The sequence below is a fragment of the Exophiala mesophila genome (assembly GCF_000836275.1).
Source record: "Exophiala mesophila strain CBS 40295 unplaced genomic scaffold supercont1.1, whole genome shotgun sequence".
Classification (NCBI taxonomy): domain Eukaryota; kingdom Fungi; phylum Ascomycota; class Eurotiomycetes; order Chaetothyriales; family Herpotrichiellaceae; genus Exophiala; species Exophiala mesophila.
This window is the reverse complement of record NW_015622504.1, coordinates 3998014-4021881: the sequence shown is the minus strand read 5'-3', so window position 1 is coordinate 4021881 and position 23868 is coordinate 3998014. Positions and strand designations below refer to the sequence as shown.

Here is a 23868-nt window from a genome sequence, read left to right as displayed (position 1 = left end):
CCAATTGACGCGCCTGAAAACACGATCCCCGTCCTAGTCATCCTACCCGTATTCGCCAATTCCTTCGATTGTTGTGCACACCTCCACTTGACTTTATGATTTTCTTGACTGGATGTGTCGGCTGACCATCTCTACTTCACCTTCTACGTCGCCCGTCCCATCCCATCTCATCCCATCCTATCCATTCGACCATCTCTCATCACACGTTGTCCACGGCACAACAACGCAAAGCGCCGGTCCACTCCTTTGTCCTTTGTTCCCATTTCCAAGTCACCCCGCTCGCAGCCAACTCCTGACTGCCAGGCGCAGTTCATGAGGACAGAGCGGCTGCAGACAAATACCAAAATTCATCTGTGTGGTTGAGACAACACGACGACATCATGGGGGTAGAGAGGTCACGGCCGACGCCACGGCTCTTTGGGATGTCTTTGCGAAGTCTTACGTTGAGCATCGTTAGTGAAACCAACAAAGCCCTGATAGTAATACCATAACTGACAACTGGCAGTTGACAGTTCAATTTTCCGCCTTCATTCTGGTATGTCCCTAGGCCGCAGTTCTCGAGACCAAAGCGGCCCTAACTGACATGCTGTGCAGATTCTACATTATTCTCGAGTCATGCCAACGCCCGATGGCCATCGCTACCTACCCTCCACCGCCGTATTCCTTGTAGAGCTGGTTAAGCTCGCCGTATGCCTGACAATCTCACTCTACGAGATTTCCCTGTCTGTCTCCCGATCGGCACCGGCCACCTCGCTCCTCAGCACACTAGCGAGTGCCATATTTGCGGGGGACAGCTGGAAAATGGCCATCCCAGCCAGTCTTTATACCCTGGCCAACAGTCTGCAATATGTCGGAATCTCGAATTTGGATGCTGCTACTTTCCATGTTACATATCAACTCAAGATCTTTGTGACAGCTGTGCTCAGTGTGATTCTTCTCCGGAGATCAATCACGGGGCGACAGTGGTTGTCGTTGATTCTCCTAATGGTAGGTGTTGCCATCGTGTCACTACCACAGGGACCAGACCCTACTCTAGCATCGAGCCACCACACGCGGGTATACGTCCCACGGTCTGCGGAACCCGCACGTCAGCCACTCGGTTTCGGTGAAGCAGGCTCACACTTGCAAAAGAGGTCGGCTACATACGAAGGGATTGAAGAAGACCAGTGGGGTTTGGATGAGCCTGCGATGGACTCTTCCGTGGGCCTCCTGGCAGTTGTTGGTGTCTGTGTCTGCTCGGGCCTTGCTGGGGTTTACTTTGAAAAGACAATCAAGGAGGCCCCCAAAGCCACCTCTCTGTGGATCCGCAACGTCCAACTATCCCTCTATTCTCTGTTCCCCGCCTTCTTCATAGGTATCATCTTCCTGGATGGAGAAAGTGTGGCCAAATTCGGCTTTTTTGCAGGCTACAACTGGATTGTCATCCTTTCAATCTTGGTGCAAACGTTTGGCGGCATTGTTGCAGCGTTCTGTATCTTCTACGCAGACAATGTCTCGAAAAATTTCGCCGTGAGCATCAGCATGGTTCTGAGCAGTCTTGCGAGCTTGATCTTTTTTGATTTTGACGCAACCAACCATGTATGAGGGTCTTTTCTTGCTTGCGCGTGCTAAATCATTGGCTGACTCTTCTGCAGTTTCTCCTTGGAGCGTTCATGGTTCTTGCAGCAACGTGGCTTTACAACACGGAAGAAGCTCGTACTCAATCGGTCCCACATATCAGACTGACGAACAATGATAAGATGGCCATTCCTTCCCCACCAGAGATGAACGATATGTCGATCCAGATTCCCAAAACTCCTCTGAGTACACAAGAAACTGCGCTGGCCACGTCGCGACCGAGTTCCCCATCCCATAAGAAGCGAAAACCAGAGTCTGTTGGATACTTCACGAAGCACCATAATTGATACGCTAGGCCATGCCCCCCTATATAACGAAACGAGCTCACGTCAGGAGAGATGCATATAATAGGAAATTGTGACGGTTTAATAGCCTTTTCAGCAACAGGCTTTCCCATGAGTGCAATTATGCAGATTCTGGGAACATCACATAGTGGCGATTTGTTGGCAACGAGACTAGCCCAAGTACTTTCTATGAGGCCATCTCGTTGTTCGAGGTTAGTGTTCAACAAGGATCACCAAATGTCACCGTCTCTGTCACCCTCGGTGTTGACAGTCCAATATACAAAAGCAACGGCAAGAGCGACCCTGAGTTGCCCGACGTCCCTTCTTCATCAATACTTGCGGAACCATTCTTTCCTCGTGATATAATGGAGGCATTTCCCTTCTCTTTCCCCCCATCCGTGAGACCCTGAATTTCATCTTCCACGCAACCCCTAGATTCAATGATGGCTTTCGGCGTTCGACCAGTCGCCACCGGCCTAGGCAGGCGCCGTGATCCTGAGAGAATCCACTCTGCTGCCGAAGTTCGCAGCGAATACTTCTACCGACCTCCTGTCCAATCTGTGTCACGCCGTCCCCATGTTGTATCAAGTACCAACCATGGATATTATAGCCTTGGCCACAGATCACCTCATGAGTCTTCCCGGGACTTCTTTCCTTCGCTGGAAAATGATACCTTGGATGATTTCGGTACTGGGGAAGGACAAGTTTTTTTTTTCAAGAGGCTGATGTGATATATAGACAAGAGTCTTCTGGTCGAGGCGAACTCGCAAGCTTCTGCGACGAGGCAAGAAAGAGCCCTGCAACCAATAAGCGTCTCAGATGGCCATTTTTCGGGAATGCCACTCAGGACCCCTTTAGGACAGATGATTACTCGTGAGTTGCTGCCATCATGGCCGAGACATGTCCTAAAACAAGCAGCTCGTACGCCGTTTCTCCATCCACCAGAACCTCAAACTTCATCGCCGACTCTCCCCTCCACTAGTCCCACGATCTCTGTGCTTCACAGAAAGACAAAGACAAGAAAAGCACCTGGTACTCATTTGCAACATGAATTACATCTAACACGATCACCAGCCGCAGGCGGCGCTGTCTCAAACATAGAGATCAATCGCAGACTGCCAGAGGCAGGAAGCCACAACGCCAGCACCCTTCCCATTGTGCAAGACATTCCACTCGTCTCTACTTCCACTCTTCCAGACCAACTTCGGTCTGTGTTTCCATTCAAGCTCTTCAATGCGGTCCAGTCCAAATGCTTCGCTGCCGCGTTCGAGAGCAACGACAACATTGTCATCTCTGCTCCTACAGGAAGTGGTAAAACAGCCATCATGGAAATTGCAATATGCAAATTGGTTGCGGAACAAAGATCTTCGGACTTCAAGGTCATCTACCAAGCTCCAACAAAGTCTCTGTGTGCAGAACGATACAAGGACTGGCAGTCCAAGTTTACAATACTGAATTTGAGCTGTGCAGAACTTACTGGAGACACCGATATCTTTGATCTGTCGAAGGTTCAATCGGCTGACATCATCATCACAACCCCTGAGAAATGGGACAGTATCACGCGCAAGTGGAAAGACCACACGAAACTAATGCACCTAGTCAAGCTCTTCCTAGTGGACGAAGTCCATATTCTAAAGGAATCACGAGGCGCAACCTTAGAAGCAGTGGTTTCACGAATGAAGTCTGTGGTTCCAGATATTAGATTTCTTGCTCTTTCTGCTACAGTCCCGAATTCGGAAGATATTGCTGTCTGGCTGGGTAAGAGCTCGAGCCTGCAGCATCTCCCCGCGTACCGAGAAGTATTTGGCGAGTCCTTTCGACCTGTGCAGTTGAATAAAGTTGTACGGGGATTTGAGGGAGGCTCCAACGAGTTTGCCTTTGAAGCAAAATTGACGAAACAGTAAGCAAAGTCAAATCCCTATTTACCACCTGCTAAGAGCCCAAAGACTGCCGGACATAATCTCTCGATATAGCTGCGGAAAACCGGTCATGATATTTTGTTCAACAAGAAAGGCGGCAATGAGCACTGCGAAGATGCTAGCAGCAGTCAAAAACCTCTCAAAAGATTCTCAGAATCGGCCTTGGGCCCGCCCGCACAGCCTACTCCAGCTGCAGAACCCTGAACTCAACGGTCTGTTATGGTATCATTCCTGGGACAGTCCGACGGAAAGACTAACCAAAGTCTAGCTGTCGCTCCTGCAGGAGTAGCATTCCATCATGGAGGGCTTAGCGCTTCGGATCGCCGAGCAGTTGAAGATAGCTTCCTCAATGGTCAGATCGGGGTCATGTGCAGCACATCGACGCTGGCTGTAGGTGTGAACTTGCCTTGCTATCTCGTCATCTTGAAGGGCACTACGCACTGGACTGACAATGGTATCCAAGAGTATGGAGACCTCGAAGTCATGCAAATGCTCGGCAGAGCAGGTCGACCTCAGTTCGAATCTTCGGCTTGTGCCGTGATTCTTACCCAGACACATAAGGTCGGTCGCTACGAAGCAATGGTCTCGGGACAAGAAACTCTTGAGAGTAGCCTCCATCAGAATCTGATCGAGCATCTCAACGCCGAAGTCGGACTTGGGACTGTGACCAGCCTGACCACTGCTAAGCGGTGGCTTTCAAGCACATTTCTTTACGTCCGTTGGAAGCAAAACCCTCAGCACTATAGGTTCAGGGAAGACGTCGAACAGTGTGTGGGAGAAAATTTCTTAGAACAGCTCTGTCAGAAAGACCTTGAGACACTGAAGCAAGCGAAGCTCATTGAAGGCACCGATCTATTAAGATCAACAGAGTATGGAGACGCGATGGCTCGCTACTATGTGAGCTTCGACACCATGAATTCATTCATGAGCTTGCCTCCTAAGGCGAAGATTTCAGAGATCGTAAGTAAAATCAGAGTTGGCGCCATTATACTAACCGCAGTAACGTAGCTATCCGTTCTCTCACAGGCGTCCGAATTTAAAGAAATCCGCTTATTGTCTGGAGAGAAGTCTTTCTACAAGGAAATCAACAAGGCGCCAGATATACGATTTCCCATTAAGGTGGATGTAGCTTTGCCTGGTCACAAGATTTCGTTGCTGGTTCAAGCAGAGCTTGGAGGAGTACCTCCACCTGAGAAGGAACAGTTAAACAAGCATATTCACCAATATCGAGTCGACAAAACCATAGCCTTCGGCCATGCAAATCGGCTTATGAGGTGTATTATCGACTGCCAAATATTACGAAGAGACTCGGTTTCAACTCGCAATGCCCTTGAACTGGGCCGCAGCCTCGCCGCCCACGTTTGGGACAATAATGCAAGCCAACTAAGACAATTGGATGGATTAGGTGAAGTGTCTGTCCGCAAACTTGCTTCGAGGTCAATCAACAGTATTGACGCCCTATTGAATACTGAGCCATCTCGAATTGAAACGATCCTCGGGAAGAATCCACCATTTGGACTTCAACTTCTCAAGCAGCTTGAAAGTTTTCCCAACTTGAGAGTTTCAATCAAAGAGACAGGACGAGAGCTCAAACGCGGAAAGGCTATTATCAGATGCGCTGTTGAAATTGGCTTCTTGAATGAGAAGATTCCCCACTTTCATAAGAAAAGGCCTGTCTTCGTGTGCTGTCTGACGGAGACGGCCGACGATCAACTTGTCGACTTTCGCAAATTCAAGGCAGAGAGATTGCAAGAGCAGGAGCGAATTCCATTGACGGTTGAATTAATCAAGCCGACAACGCATATCAAGTGTTTTGTGATGTGTGACGAAGTCGCAGGGACGAGCAAATCTGCCGAGTTGACTATCTCGAAAATTCCACTATGGGTCTTTCGTCACAAAGGAGACATTGTGCCCGGGATAGCAGGACGGGATAGTGGGCCGCCTTCAAGGAATCAGCGGATTGCTGGATGGTCTGACGACTTCGACAACGGAGGCGTGGATGATAATGACTTGCTTGCGCTTGAAGGAATGCAGGGATCAGGTGAGGTGGTTGAAGACATCGACGAGATTCTTGACCGACAGTTGTTGCCCAAGAACAACAGTATCCTGCCAGAGCTGTCTATTCCTGATCATGACACTGGTTCTGCAGCGCCCCGAAAGCCACAGCTCCTTCAAAATGGCTGTTGGACGTGTCAGCATGATTGTCTGGGAAAAGGTAGAAGATGCAAACACAAATGCTGTAGTGAAGGAGTGGCCAAACCTAAGCAACGTCCAAGGCCAGAAACGGACTCTAACGGCAGACATCAGGAAAGATCCCAGAGCAAGCCATCTCAGCCGTCTGTCGCGAATGCTGGAGGGAAACCACCACAGCCGGTCGACAGGCCAACGAAGCAGCACTTTCCTGCCTTCAAACCTCACAAACGGCCAGGAGGCGGAGGTTGTGACGAGTCCACCGGGAACCAGTCGAGCCCAAAAAGGTTCAAACTTACTAAAGGGAGTACTCAAAACTTGGGCAGTCTCCGACGTCGTTCACCAACGGTGTTGTCTGACCACGATGGCCAGCGTGGCTTGGGACATAACAATCATGATGGCCAATGTCCAGAAGATCTCGAATGTGAGGAAGAATGCCAACACACAGAATCTGTCGGATGCCATTGTCCAAATCGGTGCAGCTCCAGCACCGAGGTGGAGGGTACCAGTGGCTATAACAGCACCATACCCACCGCTCCTGATGCGGTCGATCAAGACGCAGGGGTCGATAAAATTCCCGTCCAGGTCATAGGCGAGCCTGAGATAGCAAGCCTTGATCGCTGGACAGGAAAGAATGCTGCTTGTATGGCCTCTTTCTCTCCAGAACCGAAGAATTTTGGCAATATAGCCCCGGTCATTTTCAAGGGTGCAGAGTCCGGTATTGGCAAAGAATTGGGGGTAGATGCTTTCAAGGCTATAGGGATGACCTCTGAGCAGGATGGAGGAGGTTCGACAAACGTCGAAGTCAATCAGGAGGAGGTCTCGGAAGTCAGAGCAACGTCATATGAAGAAAATCAGAGATTGAAATGGAAGGGGATTGATAAGTGGTTATATGATGAGGTGAGTGCATACGTGGAACTGATCTGATGAGGGCGATATGATAGAAGCAAGCAAGACCCAAAAAACCTTGCAGATGAGTGTCGAAGTGGTGGCTTGATGGAAAAACACATTTTACTGATTGCATGCTCCACGATGAGGGCAATCGGATCGAAACGGTTTTGGCTCTAGACCAGACCGAAGGTGGAGTTATGGTATTATTGGAAGCTATAGTGGTAGAATGTAATAAATACAGAGCATCTGTTGCGCAAGAGGACGTGCAGTCTCTGTTGAAACGCAACGAGAAAGTTTTGAAGGTGGAGAAACGGATGCATGTAACTCTTTAGGTATAGAGAGATTCAGGGTCTGTCCACCACCAATTGACGATATTACTCAGTCAACAAAGACCTAACTAATCCCTATCAAGTCCAACCTGGGCGCAATATCATTTGTCAGAAATAGCCACCCACGGCCGATCTTGTCCGGATGGTCCTTTTGGTATCACTTTTCGTGGCCATGGGAGTCTCTTTATTCCCACCGGCTAGGTATCTCGCAAATCGGAAACCCTGACCTTGCCACGCTATTACCATCTTGACCTGCATAACATATGTAACACGCATGACTAAAATAGACATAAGAGATGGATATTACCACTGACTCGGAAGAGATGATCAAGTTAGCTAGCCGACAGATACCTACTTAAGTATGCCACTTGGTAAAGTTTAAACGGGGTCAGGTTTTCCTTCTTTGTAAGCTTTGATACGAAGAAGCTAAGTTAGTTGCCTGAGCCCAGCTCAGACATCCCAAGCATCAGATACTGATATTCCCAAACGGGGCTCTATGATGTCAGCATGGTATTGTTGAAGACAAGATTGCAGGGAGTGGATGCCTCGTGGTGGGGAGAATTGGATATCGTGGGTCTGATCAAAATACGACTGTCTAGGTACTCTCCCCGTAGAGATCCTGGAGAGCTGACAAACATCGGTTGCATGTCTTGAAGCGTAATGGGCTTGTGGACTAGGGGTACAGATACGTATACGTTGTTGAAGAGTCAAGGTGAGAAAAAGTATATAATGGTAGACAGGGTCGTTCTGTGGATGTGATGAGTGTTCTCAAGACGGATCGCATCGTTCAGTTAACCTGATATACATACCAGTTCCTAGACAACCTACCTATACCTACAAGGCTCTCATCTTATCACATTTCGAACAACATCCCCAAAACTCCATCCCATCAACCAGACAACACCCACCCACCATGGTCCAATTCACCGTCTACAAAGGCAGCGAAGCCGGTCAAATCGTGGAAGGCACCACCACCAAAGACCTCGGCCCCCACGATGTCCTCCTTAAGATCACACACAGCGGCCTCTGCGGCACCGACGTGCACTTCCGCCATGTCGACATGGCACTCGGTCACGAAGGCGCCGGGATCGTCGAACAAACCGGTAGCGCAGTCACACTGTTCAAAAAAGGCGACCGAGCCGGATTTGGCTACCTACATGATTCGTGTCGCCAGTGCAAAGAATGTCTGCGCGGGGCCGAAACCTTTTGTTCGCAGCGAGCGCTATACTCATCCAAGGATCTCGATCAAGGATCTCTGGCTTCCCATGCCGTGTGGAAGGAGGATTTCCTCTTTGCGATCCCAGACGCGATTACTTCAGAAAATGCGGCTCCCTTGATGTGTGGAGGGGCGACGGTGTTTAATGCATTGCAATTCAATGGGGTTAAGAGCACGGATCGGGTTGGGGTAGTAGGTGTGGGTGGATTGGGACATTTGGCGATTCAATTCGCGGCGAAGATGGGGTGTGAGGTTGTGGTGTTCTCGAGTACGGATAGTAAGAAGCAGGAGGCGACGGAACTCGGTGCGACAGAGTTTGTTGCCACGAAAGGGTTGAAGGAGTTGAAGCTGGAGAACAAGATTGATCATCTTCTTGTTACCACGTCTGCGCAACCGGACTGGAGCCTTTTCTTACCGGTGATGGCTCCCTTGGGCACGATCTACCCGTTGAGTGTTTCCGAGGGTGACCTCAAGGTGCCGTATACACCGGTTTTGATGACAGGTCTGAAGATTCAAGGCAGTTTGGTCGCGGCGAGACAGATTCATCGGGAAATGCTCCAGTTTGCTGCGTCGCACAAAATCAAGCCAATCATTGAGAAGTATCCATTGTCGGTGGATGGAATCACTAAAGCGTACGGGGCCCTGGAGAGTGGGAAGATCAGATATCGTAGTGTCTTGGTCGCTTGACCGCAGCAGCGTGGCATGGACTTCTCGAGGGAGGCTGTATGGCTGCACCGTATATCTGGCTGGCTAGCGTCAAAGGGGCGAAGCGTGGTTTGGGGTTGCTTTACGTCGACTTTTTCACAGGAACGACAGTTGTGATGAGTCGTATTATTGTGTTGCACTGTCAGAGATATTTTCATGTCGATGAAATGTATTCGTTTCCAACGATGCCAAGTCTGGTTGATTGTCTCCGCTCGATCCACTTGATGATGAATGTTAGCGAGGCTTAGCACTCTGCAGGAAATGATTTATCTTGAAACGAGAATATATGTGTAGACCTATGCAAAGACGCGTCAGTATATGGTGATAGGGAGTTCACGGGAGTTGTAAGGTGTCCTTAAGAAGGGACTGAATTGGTCTCCATTGATCCACCTTAGTCGTGTCTCGAACGCGAAGTTGTCTTACGCGGCAAGGTTGGTAGACTGCAACGAGATTCTGCGCTGTACATGATGAATATGTATGCGTGGGTGCATGTTCAAGTGGAGGGATTCAGGCTAATAATAAAACCACCTGGAATGCTGTCAGAAACGCGTCGAATGTGTCAGTCTGGTCGATCCTTTGATCATCTGCGAGCTCTTCAAGAGTCTTGCTGTCCTCCTCAGTCTGGGGGTGCAGATTATTTCAGCACGTGCCTGTCGAACAATTGCGCACATGCGCACTTGCGCACGTCGTACTCCGTACTTCTACTTGTACTCCGTAGGTGGTCTGTGCTCGCCTAGTCTCAGAAGTGGTTTAGCACCCGTGACGCCCGAGGGCCCCAGTGGCCACGGCCAGCTTCACCCCCGGAGATCAAGATAATCCGTTCCGGCGCCTTCCCAGCCTCAGAAATCGCCCAAGAACCTCAAACTCCCATTCACTCGCTCCCTCTTGTTCTCGTCAACAAGTTCGAATCTGGCTTTGGCCAGACGTGCATGCAGCGACAATGCTGCTGAAGCCCAAGGAGGACTTGGGTGACGACAACCAGTCCGATCCTGATGTACGAGGCCTTCGCAAGATTCGAGCTCAGAATCCCTGGACATGGCGACCTCTCACCCTCCTCACCACCGCCGTCGCCCTCCTCTTGCTCTTTGTCATCGTCCGGTCCTCCCTCACCCTACAAGTCGACCCTCAGGGATGTGTCATGTCGATGATGACTCCCACTTACATCAAACTGTCTGGTTTCGACACGGAACATTCCCGATTTGCGACCAAATATTCCTTGTACCTTTATCGCGAAGAGGGGGTGGATGAATACAGCAAAGATAACATTGGTTTAAGAGGTGCACCTGTGCTGTTCATCCCGGGAAATGCTGGAAGCTATAAACAAGTCCGATCTCTGTCTTCGGAAGCCTCTCGTTACTATCATGGTGTGCTCAAACATGACAGCAATAAAGCAAAGGACGGTCTGAGACAATTGGACTTTTTCACTCTGGATTTCAACGAGGATCTGTCTGCCTTCCATGGCCAGACTCTTTTTGACCAAGCCGAATATGTCAACGAGGCTGTCGCATACATTCTTTCTTTATACACGGATCCTAATCGCTCTCGTCGAGATGCTCAACTCCCGGATCCCAGCTCCGTAATCTTGATTGGGCACTCGATGGGCGGCATCGTTGCTCGAACCGTGCTTGTTACTCCCAAGTTCCAAGCAAATTCAGTCAACACCATCATTACAATGTCTACCCCGCATGCTCGACCTCCAGTTACTTTTGACGCAGACATTGTCTCCCTTTATCAATCCATCAACGCTTATTGGAGGGAATCATATCTGCAAAGGTGGGCCAGCAACAACCCTCTGTGGCATACGACCTTGATCTCCATTGCAGGAGGTGGGAGAGACACGACGGTCCCGTCAGATTATACCAACATTGCTTCTCTCGTCCCAGAAAGCCATGGCTTCACCGTCTTTAGCTCGGGAATTCCCACTATCTGGACTGCGATGGACCATCTAGCTATCACCTGGGCAGACCAGATGCGCAAGGTCATTATCAAGGCTCTGTTCGAGGTTGTGGATGTTCGTCGAGCCGCTCAAACCAAACCTCGCGCCGAAAGAATGAAAGTGTTTCGAAAATATTTCTTGACCGGACTCGAGGAAGGCTCGCCAAAGAACATGCGAGACAGCGCGCACGAGGTCTTATTGACCCTTGGTGATGGCTCAAGATCATCTGTTGCCAAGGAGAGCAGCGTGACTATCCGACAACTGGGATCACAGAACCAAATGTCGGCTGTCTTGCTCCCAATTCCCACCGTGGACAACTCCACGTTGAAACGATTCTCCTTACTCACCGATCAGCAAATGGATCCCATGGGCAGTCTCGAAAAATTGGAGGTCCTCTTCTGCAGTGCATTTCCACTCGCAGGAGGCTTGACCTCGACACCTTTGTCTGTTCAATTTGATCTCTCTCCGGGCGATCCCAGTGCTACACGTCTGGCTTGCAAGAGGCCTGTGGGAGATAACATTCAACTTCCTGCTTCGACGAGATCATCCCAGTACTCATTTGAGCAGCGACCGCCCTTTACTTTCTTGAGCTACGACCTCAGAGACCTTCAAGAGCATCAATTCGTGGCAATCATTGATAAATCGACCAAGATCAATGGTGGATGGCTCCATTCAGAGATCGCTTCAGGTGCAGATTCCATCATTGATTCTCATGTCAGCCTGCCTAGGCTCTTGCTCAGAGGTCTGAATGTGGAACTGCCAGCAACTCGTCCCATCATGACAGAACTCCGCATACCTTCTCTACGGTCCAGTCTTTTAGCTTATAAGCTTCAAATTCGCCAACATGGTTGCAACGCAGATAGCGAGCTTTTCACTCCTCTAGTACGACAGTTTATCGATTCCCCACACGAGTCGAAATTCTTTGTCAATTTCAAGGAAGGAGAAGTCAACCTCCACGGGGTCGCCCCTTTTATGCCTCCCGCTTTGTATGGCCCGGGATCTCAACGTGGAATTGCCTTTCAGATCTGGTCTGATCCGACATGCAAATCTTCGCTTGAGGTTCGGTTGAGAATCGACCCCATTGGCAGTCTTGGTAAGGTGGTGATCAGATACCGCACAGTCTTTGCGGCGTTCCCATTATTGGTCGTTGCAATGGTACTGCGCAAGCAATTCAGAGTGCATGACAACTCGGGTGTCTTTATTTCTTTCTCTGAGTCTCTCGACCAAAGCTTGAGACTGCCACTCCCAATCTTGCTGCTGTCTATGACATTTTTCGCGACCGCTTTTACCAGCGCCAGCTCGTCAAACGTGATGCAACATCATCAGCATGGCAATGGCACCACCATCAATTTTGCGCAGAATGATTTGCTTCTCGGATCCCAGGACACGTTCTTTTGGTTCCTGGTGCCTCTGGCGGGCTTGCTCAGCATCGGCGCTTGCGTGGTCTTGAACTACATTGTCCTGGCACTGTTACACTTTTTGGTCCTGGTGTCGAATTTGGTATCACGGCAGTATATCAAATTGGATGACGGAGAAAAAGTCATGACATCGGCTTTTGTTGCGAGCACTCCACGGCGCCGGGCGATCAATACCGCGGTTCTGCTGTTCCTGGTTGCGACCATCATTCCTTATCCTTTTGCTTACGTGGTGGCGTGCATGGTTCAACTCATGACATGCACGCGAGCCCTACGACATGCCAAAGACTCCAAATCCGGACCTGCACATAATTTCTTCAACTACACATATTCGATACTGCATTTAATGCTATGGGTGTTGCCCATCAACCTACCAGTGCTGGTTGTCTGGATACATAACATGGCGGTTCACTGGTTGACGCCATTTTCATCACATCATAATGTGTTGTCGATTGCACCGTTCATCTTTCTGGTGGAAATATTGTCGAGTGGGATGATGGTGCCGCTGGTTCGATCGTTTCGATGGGCGACTAACCTGTTGTTCTTTGTCCTCGCTGTGTACTCGGCGTTGTACGGGATGACATATGCCTATAGACTGCACTACATTGCCAACATCATTGCATTGTGGTTGGTGTTGTTGCATTTCTCGAGCTACCAGAAGCGAGTGGGTGCATAGAGTGTGGTGGTTGTGGCCGGTGCAATAGGTCACCAATTCAATAGATGCAGCTTGGATCCAAGAATATACCCTCGTGATTTATTAATATTAACTTTGATTTCGAATGTGCAGTGTGTATGTTTGGTGTGATTTGTGCGTGCGTAGGAGGAGTGAAGAGCGAGGATCCAGGCAGCAGGTAGGGCAATTGCTGTGAAGTTACCTGGGATTGATATCACCTGCGAGAAAGATTGTTCAACATCAACGACTACTTAAACACAAACATTTGCTCAACTACCCAGTCTGCCCTCTGTCCGCACGATAGAAAGCCTTGCTAAAGCGATGTTGTCCATGCCAGACTATCATTCGCCCTTGATGCCTCGAGACGAGGATCACCATACATCTCCTGGCTTGTACATTGGAATTGCGGTCTTTGTCGTGGTCATTCTCTTGCTCGTTCTGGCATACTCATACATTGCTCGTCCTGGACCATTTCAGATCGTCAGACGTCGGCTGGGTCTTCCTGTCCGCACCAGAACAGCCATCTCTCATTATCCAGTGCAGGCAGGACTTGAAGCCTCACGAACAAGAACACAGTCACCTTAGGGAGGGTACTTGGAAATGAGCACAATTATGCCCACCCATCTTGGTCATGGTCAAGTTTTAGATCCGGTTTCCACGATGGAGAGAGGTCATGATGCAATCTCTGATCAGTCCAAGTCATCGACGGCCGGCATCTATCAAGGATGGACGATCGGCTTCGTGCCCCGAGACGCTGGGGTGCAAGACCAACAAAATGACAGGGTACTTCGATTGTGAGGAGTAGGAACGTTGTACAGGAGCCAAGCCACCTAAGGGACAGCGGTTCGGGCAGCCCGAGGCCTGCAGATTCGTCCAACAGGCCTATTGTCCCCTAACAGGGCACCCCCTCACAAGGCACCGTGCCACCTCGATCTCTGGTTCACAGGCACGACAGACCGAGGATCTGAATCCCCTTCGGCCCCTCACCACAAACATGTCGTACCCGTCAAACTTCAAGCCTGTGCCGCTCTTCTTGGTGCGTGGCACCGTGGGTGCCTCTCAGCCTTAGAAAGAGACCCTCGGTCTCCTCCGAAAGCCCAAGAGTGATCATCGCCACCCATCAACCAACCAAACCTTACGACTACTGATGCACCAATTACCCCGGATTTGCAGGTTCTAATAAAGGTACCTCGGAAATCCGGGACTGTTACTATTTGTTCGAGGATAGTCTCTGTCGGATGTGGCATGCGTTAGTCTAGCTGAAATTACGTACTCCGTAAGTAGACGACGCTTGACAATCACATGTTGCACGAACCTCACTTGTAGATCATGATGACGGAAAGCGATTTGTTTCAGGGACATGAATTCATGTTGGGCAGACATACCTCAGACATGGGTATGTCACGGACTGCTTGGTCAGTGTCCTATAGTGTCTTGTGGTGTCTTGTACCAAGTGGCCCAGGCGCTATAAAACTCGGCCCAGCAAGAATAGGTATTTGGGTCATGCCAACATCGCCTCCCGCCAAAAGATGGAGTCCATGTGAGCAGCCCACATTTTGAGTCATTCTCGAGCCTCAAGATTCTCCCATTCTCCCACCAGGGCCACCCTTCAAACCACAAAGTCACCAACCCAATCATATTATTAACATTCTACTCCGTACTTACAATCCACATCCAGACTCCATATCATCCAAATTACCGCAATCGACATCCCGATTTGGCCAAGTCCACAAGTCTAACTCCATCTTTCGCTTCTTCCCCGTTTGACCGTTTTTACTTCGTTATCCTCGTGTCGGTGCTCGTGTGCGTTTCTTCTCCATCACTACATACCACTGTATTTGCATCACTCCCTCATACTGGTGTCGTTCTTCTTGGATAGCCACTGCCCTCATGGTCTTGGGATTTGTTGCATTGTCGACTTGCAGCAGTACGCTCTTTACCTACCATTAGATCGTACACTCCTCCTGCCGAGCCTCAGGTCCTTCCCACTGCCTCTTGCCGCCTCTTGACAATTGCGCCAACATGGCTTCAATCACAATTCCAACCACTCCCACCAGACCCGACTCTCGAAGACCCTCTGCAGATCCCACCACCAACAATCAGTCGCCTAACTCTCCCTTCTTCCATAACTTGACCTCTCGACTAAGGAAAAGTTCGAACGCCAGTTCATTGACCACCGCCGATCAGTCTCCTGCCCCGCAGGACCCTGTCACACGAACAGAATCAACTCGTGCTGCCAGGAAAGCCTTGCAAGCCTTGATCAGAAATGATTGGGAATGGCCACCACCTGCAGACACCACCTCCACCGGCAACCGCACAGTTCGAACTCCGATCGGCTATCGATTGAGGGAAGAGACGCTCTCAGACCTCGAAAATGAAGAACTCTTCACCCGCCGCAAGACCAAAAATGACCCATACAAATTCGAGTCTCCCGAATCCATAGGCAGCCAGCTGGCCGAGAAAAGATTAAAGCGCAAGCGGGCACAGGATGAAGAACTAGAATGGAACAAGGGTCTTCGAACATGGTCAGAACGACGTGATGCCTGGACATGTGCTGTGCGGCAGAGTGCACAAGAACAACACCGACATCAATACCCATCACAAGCCTCTAGCCTTCCGCAACCCACTCGGTCAGAATCTTCACCTTACAAGACCCGTCTTTCAAAATCCATCTCCCATGAACGCAAGACCTCCGGCTCGACCTCCAATTCAAACACCGATGGTTCCGGATCCATTTCCGCCGCCAGCACAGGCAGCGCCGGAACTGGTCAAACCAAAGGAACGATCATATCTACAAGTTCAACGGCACAAAACGTCGAATCTTCGTCCATCGACACCATGTCGTCCTCCCCGACCACCACGACAAGCACAAACACCACCATGGCGTCCAGCCGAGACTCTTCTTCTTCGACAATACCCTATATCCCGGTCTTCCCTCCCCTCCTGACCGATAGCGACAACGGCTCTAACAGCGATGCCCTCGCATTACGGTCCCGCATCAAACCATCAGCCTACCCTACCATCTACTCCAAAGTCGTGGTACAATCATTAACACCCAACGTTCCCATCCCCTTGAACCACATGATATCCGCCCTCGTCGATGGTTGGAAAGCCGAGGGAAATTGGCCTCCTCAATCACAAGCCCAATCACTCTCCATGGACGGCCTCGACGGTACTAAGAAGAAAAGCCGCAAATCCGCCGCCTTCCTAAGATGGAGAAAGGAGCACTCTGCGGCAGCAACAATCGCCGGACCTGTCACTGGTGCTGGACCTGGGCCTGGCAATAGTCCTTATGCTATTGGATCTGTTCCCGCTCCGCTTTTATATGGCATGAATGGAGATATGAGCGGTCCTGGTGGTGGTATTCCCGGTGCTGATATTGCTCCAGACGACGATTCCAAATCTCGTGTTCGACGTAGCATGAGTAAGATGAAGAGAGTTCTAAGCGGAGGTTCGGCAGACGGGTTGCAGGAACTCGGTATCGAGTTTCGGGAACAGGATTACGAGGAAATGGAGAAGAATGTCACTTTAAAACGGTAGTTAGGACAGAAGGGATTGATCCTGATCCTGATCCTTCGGATTGGTCTGGCCTTAGCCTGGCGTGATCTACTCTGTCGAGGTTATGTTATATATAATGTCTAAATTTTGTTGAGATAGCAGTCTATCTGGCTTTATGTCTTTATTAACCATCTGATCATCAATGGACGAGGTGTACTGACAGAGCCTAATAAGTGTGGTTCGCCGCTGCTGCCCAGCGCATGACTATGACGAGCACGACTGACTGGCCAAAAGGCCTTGGCGCAAAAGGGTAAGATGCCACGTGGATGCATGACATTCATACGATTACACCACACGTCCAGACAACCTACCAGGCTTCATAGGTACCACTCAGGATGGTTTACTCATGCCTCAGAATAAACAGCCAGTGCTCCGGTTTGCCCAGCGGACCGGTATTTGGTGAGGTCAGTTTTGGTGATTGTACATAGAGCTATGCTACAATTGACAAGTAATGACGAACTCCAAATTCCAAAATCCAATCCATCTTGCCATACCAATTCACTCGTTCGCTCGCTTGGTCTTTGAAATAGTCATTGGCTCGAGAGGGAAGTTGTGGTGTTGGTGTTAATTATTATGGAGTGACATGAGCCTTTTTGATGTCTCGTCTGGTCTCGTTCAGAAGGTGTCGTGTCGTCAATGTCAGGTGGTTTACTAGAAATCATGTACCAAATTAGTGATTATATTCCTCGATACGGTGCGATACTCCTATGGATGATAGGAATTATAGAACATACCTGTGTTGTTCAACCTCGGAACACTGGTCTGGCCTATTATCTTAGGAGAATCATGCTAAGCGCAGGTTGACATTGATCTCGACTTCGTAGGGACTGTTGTGGTTGTGGACACTCGTACATTTTGATCATTGATCATTTGATCGCTGGGCCGAGAAATCTGATCGGGTACTGCTGGGCTGGTTTGGTGTGGTGTATTCGAACATGGTCTCAGTTTGACTTTGAGAAACAATACTGGGTATCTCAGGAATTGGAACTGGGGCTGGAGCTGAAGTTGTACGATGTGGACTGACTTGCGATCCAGTGAGAAATGTCCTCATCTGACATCAATCCACCAATATTGTCGTCGTCATCGCTCATGAAGGTTGAAGGGGTGATATCAACCATACTCTGAACAGGCTGTTGCCCTCCATTGGCATTGTGGGTAGGGGTGGGAATAAGGACAGGGGCAAGATTGTTGTTGTTGGTATGGTTTACATTGTATGTGTACATGCCTTGCTGAACACCGGTGCTGACAGGGGGTAACACGGGTAGCTGAGCAGATGAAGAGGCAGAGCCATCCGTGTCCAATGTCTCGAGGGGACCACCAATGGCTTCATTAAGATTGAAACTTGCTAGGTGTTCTCGCAACTCCTCCGTTGTACGACGGAGTTTCGCAGAGGGGGTTGGATTGTCCGCAAACACCAAAGGGTAGTCGTGGAAATCTCTCGTTGGTGCAGATCGCATGTACTGACCATAGTCAAACTCTGAAGCGGGAGGCACTACGCAACCTCCTCGCCAGGAGTATCCAAAACTTCTCGGTTGATCATCCCAATGTGGACTTGATGGTACAGAGCCAGTAGGGTGAGCCCAGTCCAACCTCATGAAGCAATGACCAGTTGGACATGTGTGTCTTTCGAGCATCTCCATGTGTTCCAACGAAAGAGGGCCACTGACTTCGATGACATGGAGCTTAGGAGCCCAGAGGTGAGTCAAAACTTGAGTTCCAAATGGGTTGGTAATGTTTCCAATACTTGAGAGCTCTGGAGACTCAGGGTGAGGGACTTTGAGAACTCTTTCGAGAAGTGGCAACATCTTGCGTTAAGGGATGGAGCGAACTTCGTTGAGATATGAATCCGTCTCTAGGAGATGACGGGGAATCTCATGGACGACGATCTTAAGCTGCGGGCCCTGGAATAAGGATGTGCAAGGACAGATGGCAGTCGTTAAATCGAAAAGACCCGCCAGAAATCGAGTGGTCTCCTTGAAGGAGATGTTGACCTTTTCCAGATTTGGGAACTTAGAGGCCAAATTCTTGATCAAGGCGACAAAGCCAAAAGTGTTGCCGCGCTCCTCAGACACGATATCGATGGAACGGAGTTGGGCAGAAATCTGAGGACCGAAGGTGCATTCGAAGACAGGAACATCATCCCAGACGATGACCAATGGGTTTGCAAAGAGAACGTGTCTGGTTTCTTGGGCTAGTTTTTCGCAAGTGAGCAGAAGGGCAATGAGAACACTTTTCTCGTGCTTCTCCAGCGCCACTTCAATCTGGCCATGCCGATTGAGGATGAGTTCATAGGGATGATGTAAGTTTGGTGGGAAGAGCTGTTCGAGAATCATGCGACGAATCTCGGGCGGAATGCCCAGCAAGGTAGGCTCGTGTCGCATGGTGGTGGAATGATGGATGGATGAGTTGGCTCGGGGAGATTTCAAGGCAAAAGAAGAGGTCTGGTTTCAAGAAAGAGAGTGGGAGAAAGATTGGGAAGAGGAGGGAAGTACTTGATGTGGTGGAAGAAACCACGGTGAGGTAGAATCGACCATGGAATCTGTTGGCGGTGAGGTGGAATTCGCACCCGATCAGCAACTCACTCAGTGGAGGATGTGAAGCACAGAGAGGGCCCGGACCGTATCCTCCTTAACTGTTAGCGGCTGACATGCGCAATGTACCCTATGGGGCGCTCCAAGACAGGGTCATCATGATGTTGGATGACCGAAGTGAGACAGTAAAGGTGAAGTTGACGTAAGTCCAGGTGTCCAGACCAGGATTGAGTAGACTGTAGAACTGGTGAGGAAGGACCATCTTCAAGGTTCGCTTCATAACTATATGGAGAACACAACTCTGACATTGAAGAGTGTCCAGGTGGAGGGTGTCATTGTGGGTGATGAACAGTATCTGAAGGTAAGACCCGCACCTACAATCAATCATTTGTAACCAGGATTTGTGATCGTAGGTTACGCACATAGAAACAATCAAAAGGTGGGTGTTGGAAACTGTAACTTTGTATGGAGATCAGTATCAAAGACAAAGGAATCAGTTTGAGAAAAGCCCTAGGAGGAAAGGCTCGGCGTTATTTTCTCGATGAGAGACTTCCAAGTTCATCCATCTCAGCGTCTTCTGAAGATTTTATTGAAGCTCAAGGGACTCTGGGAATCTGTACAGCAGGAGGCGATTAGATGTCCAGCAGAAGCATTCACACTTTCCACACGAGAGCCAACACACCTTGCACGATAATTCCATCTTTCGATGGAGTATCTAGTAATTTGTGAGGCTGATACTGAAAACTTCATCAAGGTCTGTACAACGACCAAGGGTCCAAAAACGCAGCTGTGTCGTGGTTTCTGTCAGCATGAAAACTTCATGGAAGCACGAGAAACGCAATCTCGTCTTCCAAAGCCTTAATGATTTTTGGTTCCGTTTCTTCTTGTTCCGTTTCTGTCTCTGAAACATCAAACTATGCCTGTTATTACTCATCGATCACCTAGCTTGTTGACTACCAAGGTCAGAAACACAACACAGGCTTCAAGAGTTATTGAGAAGGAGGTGACCTAGAGGAAACGCCCTCAACTGTAGACAATACTGAAGAGAATTGCTGTGAGTTGACGAGGCCCGTATTTGCTCTCTCCAAACAAAGATAATTCTTCGTTAATACCAGTTTCAATAGCCATCCAAAGCCTAATGTTGCCGAAGTCTGGTAGAGACCTACTCCCAGCCGCTCGAGTCCTCTTCTGCGTCTATACTTCATATCTCGCTGTTCAAAAGACCAGTTGCATGGGAAATTTCGACTTGGGCCGGCATGAAGAGACTGAAGAGGAGGACCCTCACTGTACTCTTGAGAAATATGTGATGCCTTGAATAATCCATATACTTCATGTTGGTGTACCAGTGATAAGCATCCAAAAAGCACGCTAGCAGGAGCAGGGATGGTGGATTACTCCGTACTCCGTAAGTTAGTTCATCAACACGAGATACGAATCGAAGCTTAATGCAAGGTACACAGAATTCTGACAGGGGACTTGGGACACGCTAAACCCTCCAGTCGTGACATCACCAACTACTTACTTTTCGCATCCATCATTATCCTGAACGTCTGATCAGTCTCTCATCTCTTTCCAGGTTCAACTGTACAGCGTAGGGCAAAGGGATCTTGCAGAGTTGAACCATGTCCAAGACCGCCAGGGCCGCCGGCGCAGCTACAAGAAGAGTCACTCGGAGCTCCACGTCAGCAATCCAAAAAGAAACTCCAGATTCATCTCCGAAGAAAGATGAGACAGAGGATACTCCGATTAAGAAAGAGTACATCTCGCCCGTGAAAACAAAGACTTCTGCCACCAAACGAGCAGCTACAACAGAAAATAAAAATGTCAAGGCTAATAAGAGAATCAAGACCGACCCAGACACGGGCTTGGCTAGTCCATCGCCATCGCCCTCTGAAATCAACTCGTCTCCTCCACGTTCGTCGCCGGAGAAGTCTCGACCAAACTCCAAGAAGGGGGGCAACAAGTCAGAATCCAAGGCTACAGATCTCCAATCCAAAAAACTCAAGACCTTTGCACAGTATTCCAACAAATCACCCTTTCCGGATTTCCCTCACCCCACCGCCCAAGAATGCAAACTCGCACATCGGATCCTAGCCTCATTACATGGAGAACGCACACGACCCAAGGAAGTAGTAGCATCCACTACACGAGCCGGATGTGGCGACTCCCCTTCCGTCCTGGACGCACTGGTCCGAACCATTCTCTCACAAAACACCAGCGACACCAACTCAACCCGAGCAAAGAAAAGCATGGACAAGGTATACGGGGCAAGCGACAAATGGGATGCCATCGTTGAAGGCGGCGAGAGCAAGCTGCAACAAGCAATCAAGTGTGGTGGACTCAGTGTGGTCAAGAGCAGAGTCATCATTAGCATCTTGAAACAGACATATGAAAAGTACGGGGAATATTCGCTCGACCACCTCCACCAGGCCTCAAGCGAGGATGCCATGCGTGAGATGATTTCTTTCCAGGGTGTTGGTCCCAAGACTGCCAGCTGTGTCTTGTTGTTCTGTCTCCAACGAGAGAGTTTCGCCGTCGACACCCACGTCTGGCGCATCACTGGTCTTTTGGGTTGGCGGCCCAAGTCGGCTTCTAGAGACGAAACACATGCTCATTTAGATGTCATGATCCCAGACGAGGATAAGTATGGTTTACATATCCTACTAGTCACTCACGGCAAGAGATGTGATGAATGTCGAGCTGGTGGCAAGACTCTGGGAAAGTGTGCATTGCGCAAGGCTTTCAGGAAGGGGAAGCTGGAGGGAGAGGCGGGAGAAGATGTCAAGGAGGAAGAGAAAGAGTATGTCAAAGAGGAGGGAGGGGAAGACGATTAGCGATCGAGCGGACTGTCCCATCATTCCATTTTCAGCCTACTTGTCCTTCCCCCTACGGGAATTTGTCCAAATCTGTCCATCATAGCATTATCCAAATACTTATCCCATGACTACCTTATTTCACCTGTGTTCTCGTCCCTCCTGCACCGGACATTTCAACATCTGTATCCACTGAAAACCTCCTCTCAACATCTTTCCTGCTCTTCTTTCCTGATCTTGTAAACCGTCTTCTTAACCAAATCACACCCCATACAACCAAGAAAATAACCAAAATAGCCGCAAATATCCCAAAACAATATCCCGTCACTCGACCAGTTCCAGTATCCGGGTTCAAAAAACTGTATACATAGAACCCCTGTGTCGCATATGTGAGGTATGCAAGTGCCAGATATATCAAGAGGATGATAACAAGGCCAACGAGGTGGAGGAACGGAGGGGTGTTTGTCGCAGGGAGGACGATCTCGATGAGAGCAAAGAGGGCATTTAGCGCGTGGCGAGAAATCTGAGCAATCTGATGTCAGCATTGACAGTAACAGTACACAAATGCCGATAACATCCCAACTCGGACCTCAACTCGTCTCTATATCCATCCAGAGTTGACTTACATTCGACCAAGCATTAAACTCCACAGGAAACCACGGTCCAGAATACAAAATCGCCCAATAAACAATGGTGACCAAAAACGGAAACGTCACCACGGTGGTATAAAGAAAACTATGCAACGCTTGCAGAACACGCGGCCATCCATCAAGCCACGATCGTCCTTTCAATGCATATACCAAAGTATGCATGCCAGCAAAAAGATTATAGAAGAGGATTCCCCAGAATGTAAGCACGGTGAAGAAACTGAATTCTCGTCCGCTTAATGTGTTGGCGCCGTGAACGCCGTAGTAGATCCAGTGTGTGAGTTGGGTGGCGAGACAATAGAGGAAGATGAAGAGGCGGATGAGGGAGAGGAGAAGAGGGGGTAGGAGCCATGAGGTTGTGAATGTATGGTTGGGATCGAACCCAGAGGGGGGAATGTCGAGGAGGGTTGAGAGGGGTTTGAGATGCATGTTGGAGGATTGGAGGGAGGGATGGTGGTGTGTTGTTGTGTGGTTGTCTTGCTGGGGCTTGGGTGGGAGGAAGTTAAGTGGGATGAGATCGAGAGGAAGAAGGAGGATAGATATCAGTCGGCATCATGATATGATATATTCTGTGCGATTATCATCCATGGTTTCGTCGGAGGCTGGTGTGGAAGGGTGGTAGTATTAGATGTTGGTGGTACCTTGGACAAGTTGGAAACATACGAAGGATGCAGGTGTTTGTTGTCAGCGGATGATCAGCGCGTTAGTGTCCGAGGCGGATCGTCATCCCAAGGACAGTGGGGTCTCCGCCTTCTGCTTACGTACTTGGGGACTTAAGAGATCGCTGAGAGGGAGGGCTGAGGGGGCAGATTGGCGGCGAGGCTCCGGAAGGTTAATTGGAATGACATCTGCAACACCGATGAATGCCTACGAAAGTCAGCCCACCGGCTGCGGCATACCGCATGCTTTGATGAGGTGATGCTGCTTTTTCGTCTCCACAAAGCCCGCTTGGTGATGATGAGTTCGAGGTCTTGATGAGTGGACGGCGCACGCTGAAAATAGCCATAAAGTATAACAGGGACAGTATAGCGCGGTAGACATACAACACCTTTGCAAGAAAGATCCGTGAATGGCACTATACGGCAGGGGGTCATCGAAATCAAAGACCGATCCGGTAGGTACACACCTGAATCTTTTGTAATAA

At 49.5% G+C, this 23868-nt stretch overlaps 8 protein-coding genes across 8 annotated transcripts; 6 read left to right on the top strand and 2 right to left on the bottom strand.

Annotated features, from left to right (window-relative positions):
• The first annotated feature begins 129 nt into the window (after window positions 1-129).
• PV10_01285 (uncharacterized protein) lies at window positions 130-2305 on the top strand. Its single transcript, XM_016365471.1, has 4 exons — window positions 130-452; window positions 506-535; window positions 595-1578; window positions 1635-2305. Exons 1-4 carry the CDS (start codon window positions 381-383, stop codon window positions 1902-1904), a joined length of 1356 nt encoding a protein of 451 aa, XP_016229120.1. The 5' UTR covers window positions 130-380; the 3' UTR covers window positions 1905-2305.
• PV10_01284 (uncharacterized protein) lies at window positions 2286-3805 on the top strand (the record flags this gene model as incomplete). The annotated part of the gene is made up of 2 exons (XM_016365470.1): window positions 2286-2588; window positions 2640-3805. Exons 1-2 carry the CDS (start codon window positions 2342-2344, stop codon window positions 3803-3805), a joined length of 1413 nt encoding a protein of 470 aa, XP_016229119.1. The 5' UTR covers window positions 2286-2341.
• Window positions 3806-5089: 1284 nt separating this feature from the next.
• PV10_01283 (uncharacterized protein) lies at window positions 5090-6937 on the top strand (the record flags this gene model as incomplete). The annotated part of the gene is made up of 1 exon (XM_016365469.1): window positions 5090-6937. The coding sequence occupies one exon, from the start codon at window positions 5090-5092 to the stop codon at window positions 6935-6937; it is 1848 nt and encodes a 615-aa protein (XP_016229118.1).
• A 3107-nt stretch (window positions 6938-10044) lies between these two features.
• PV10_01282 (uncharacterized protein) lies at window positions 10045-13282 on the top strand. The gene has a single exon (XM_016365468.1). The coding sequence runs from the start codon at window positions 10092-10094 to the stop codon at window positions 13176-13178; it is 3087 nt and encodes a 1028-aa protein (XP_016229117.1). The 5' UTR covers window positions 10045-10091; the 3' UTR covers window positions 13179-13282.
• Window positions 13283-14798: 1516 nt separating this feature from the next.
• On the top strand, window positions 14799-16850 carry PV10_01281 (uncharacterized protein). Its single transcript, XM_016365467.1, has one exon. It carries the CDS (start codon window positions 15198-15200, stop codon window positions 16713-16715), a length of 1518 nt encoding a protein of 505 aa, XP_016229116.1. The 5' UTR covers window positions 14799-15197; the 3' UTR covers window positions 16716-16850.
• Window positions 16851-17707: 857 nt separating this feature from the next.
• PV10_01280 (uncharacterized protein) lies at window positions 17708-19114 on the bottom strand (the record flags this gene model as incomplete). Its single annotated transcript, XM_016365466.1, has 2 exons — window positions 17708-18415; window positions 18563-19114. 2 exons carry the CDS (start codon window positions 19112-19114, stop codon window positions 17708-17710), a joined length of 1260 nt encoding a protein of 419 aa, XP_016229115.1.
• A 1655-nt stretch (window positions 19115-20769) lies between these two features.
• PV10_01279 (uncharacterized protein) lies at window positions 20770-22195 on the top strand. Its single transcript, XM_016365465.1, has one exon. It carries the CDS (start codon window positions 20887-20889, stop codon window positions 22096-22098), a length of 1212 nt encoding a protein of 403 aa, XP_016229114.1. The 5' UTR covers window positions 20770-20886; the 3' UTR covers window positions 22099-22195.
• Window positions 22117-23370, bottom strand: PV10_01278 (uncharacterized protein). The gene is made up of 2 exons (XM_016365464.1): window positions 22704-23370; window positions 22117-22600 (listed from the first exon to the last, which is right to left on the bottom strand). Exons 1-2 carry the CDS (start codon window positions 23151-23153, stop codon window positions 22214-22216), a joined length of 837 nt encoding a protein of 278 aa, XP_016229113.1. The 5' UTR covers window positions 23154-23370; the 3' UTR covers window positions 22117-22213.
• Between the last annotated feature and the right edge of the window lie 498 nt (window positions 23371-23868).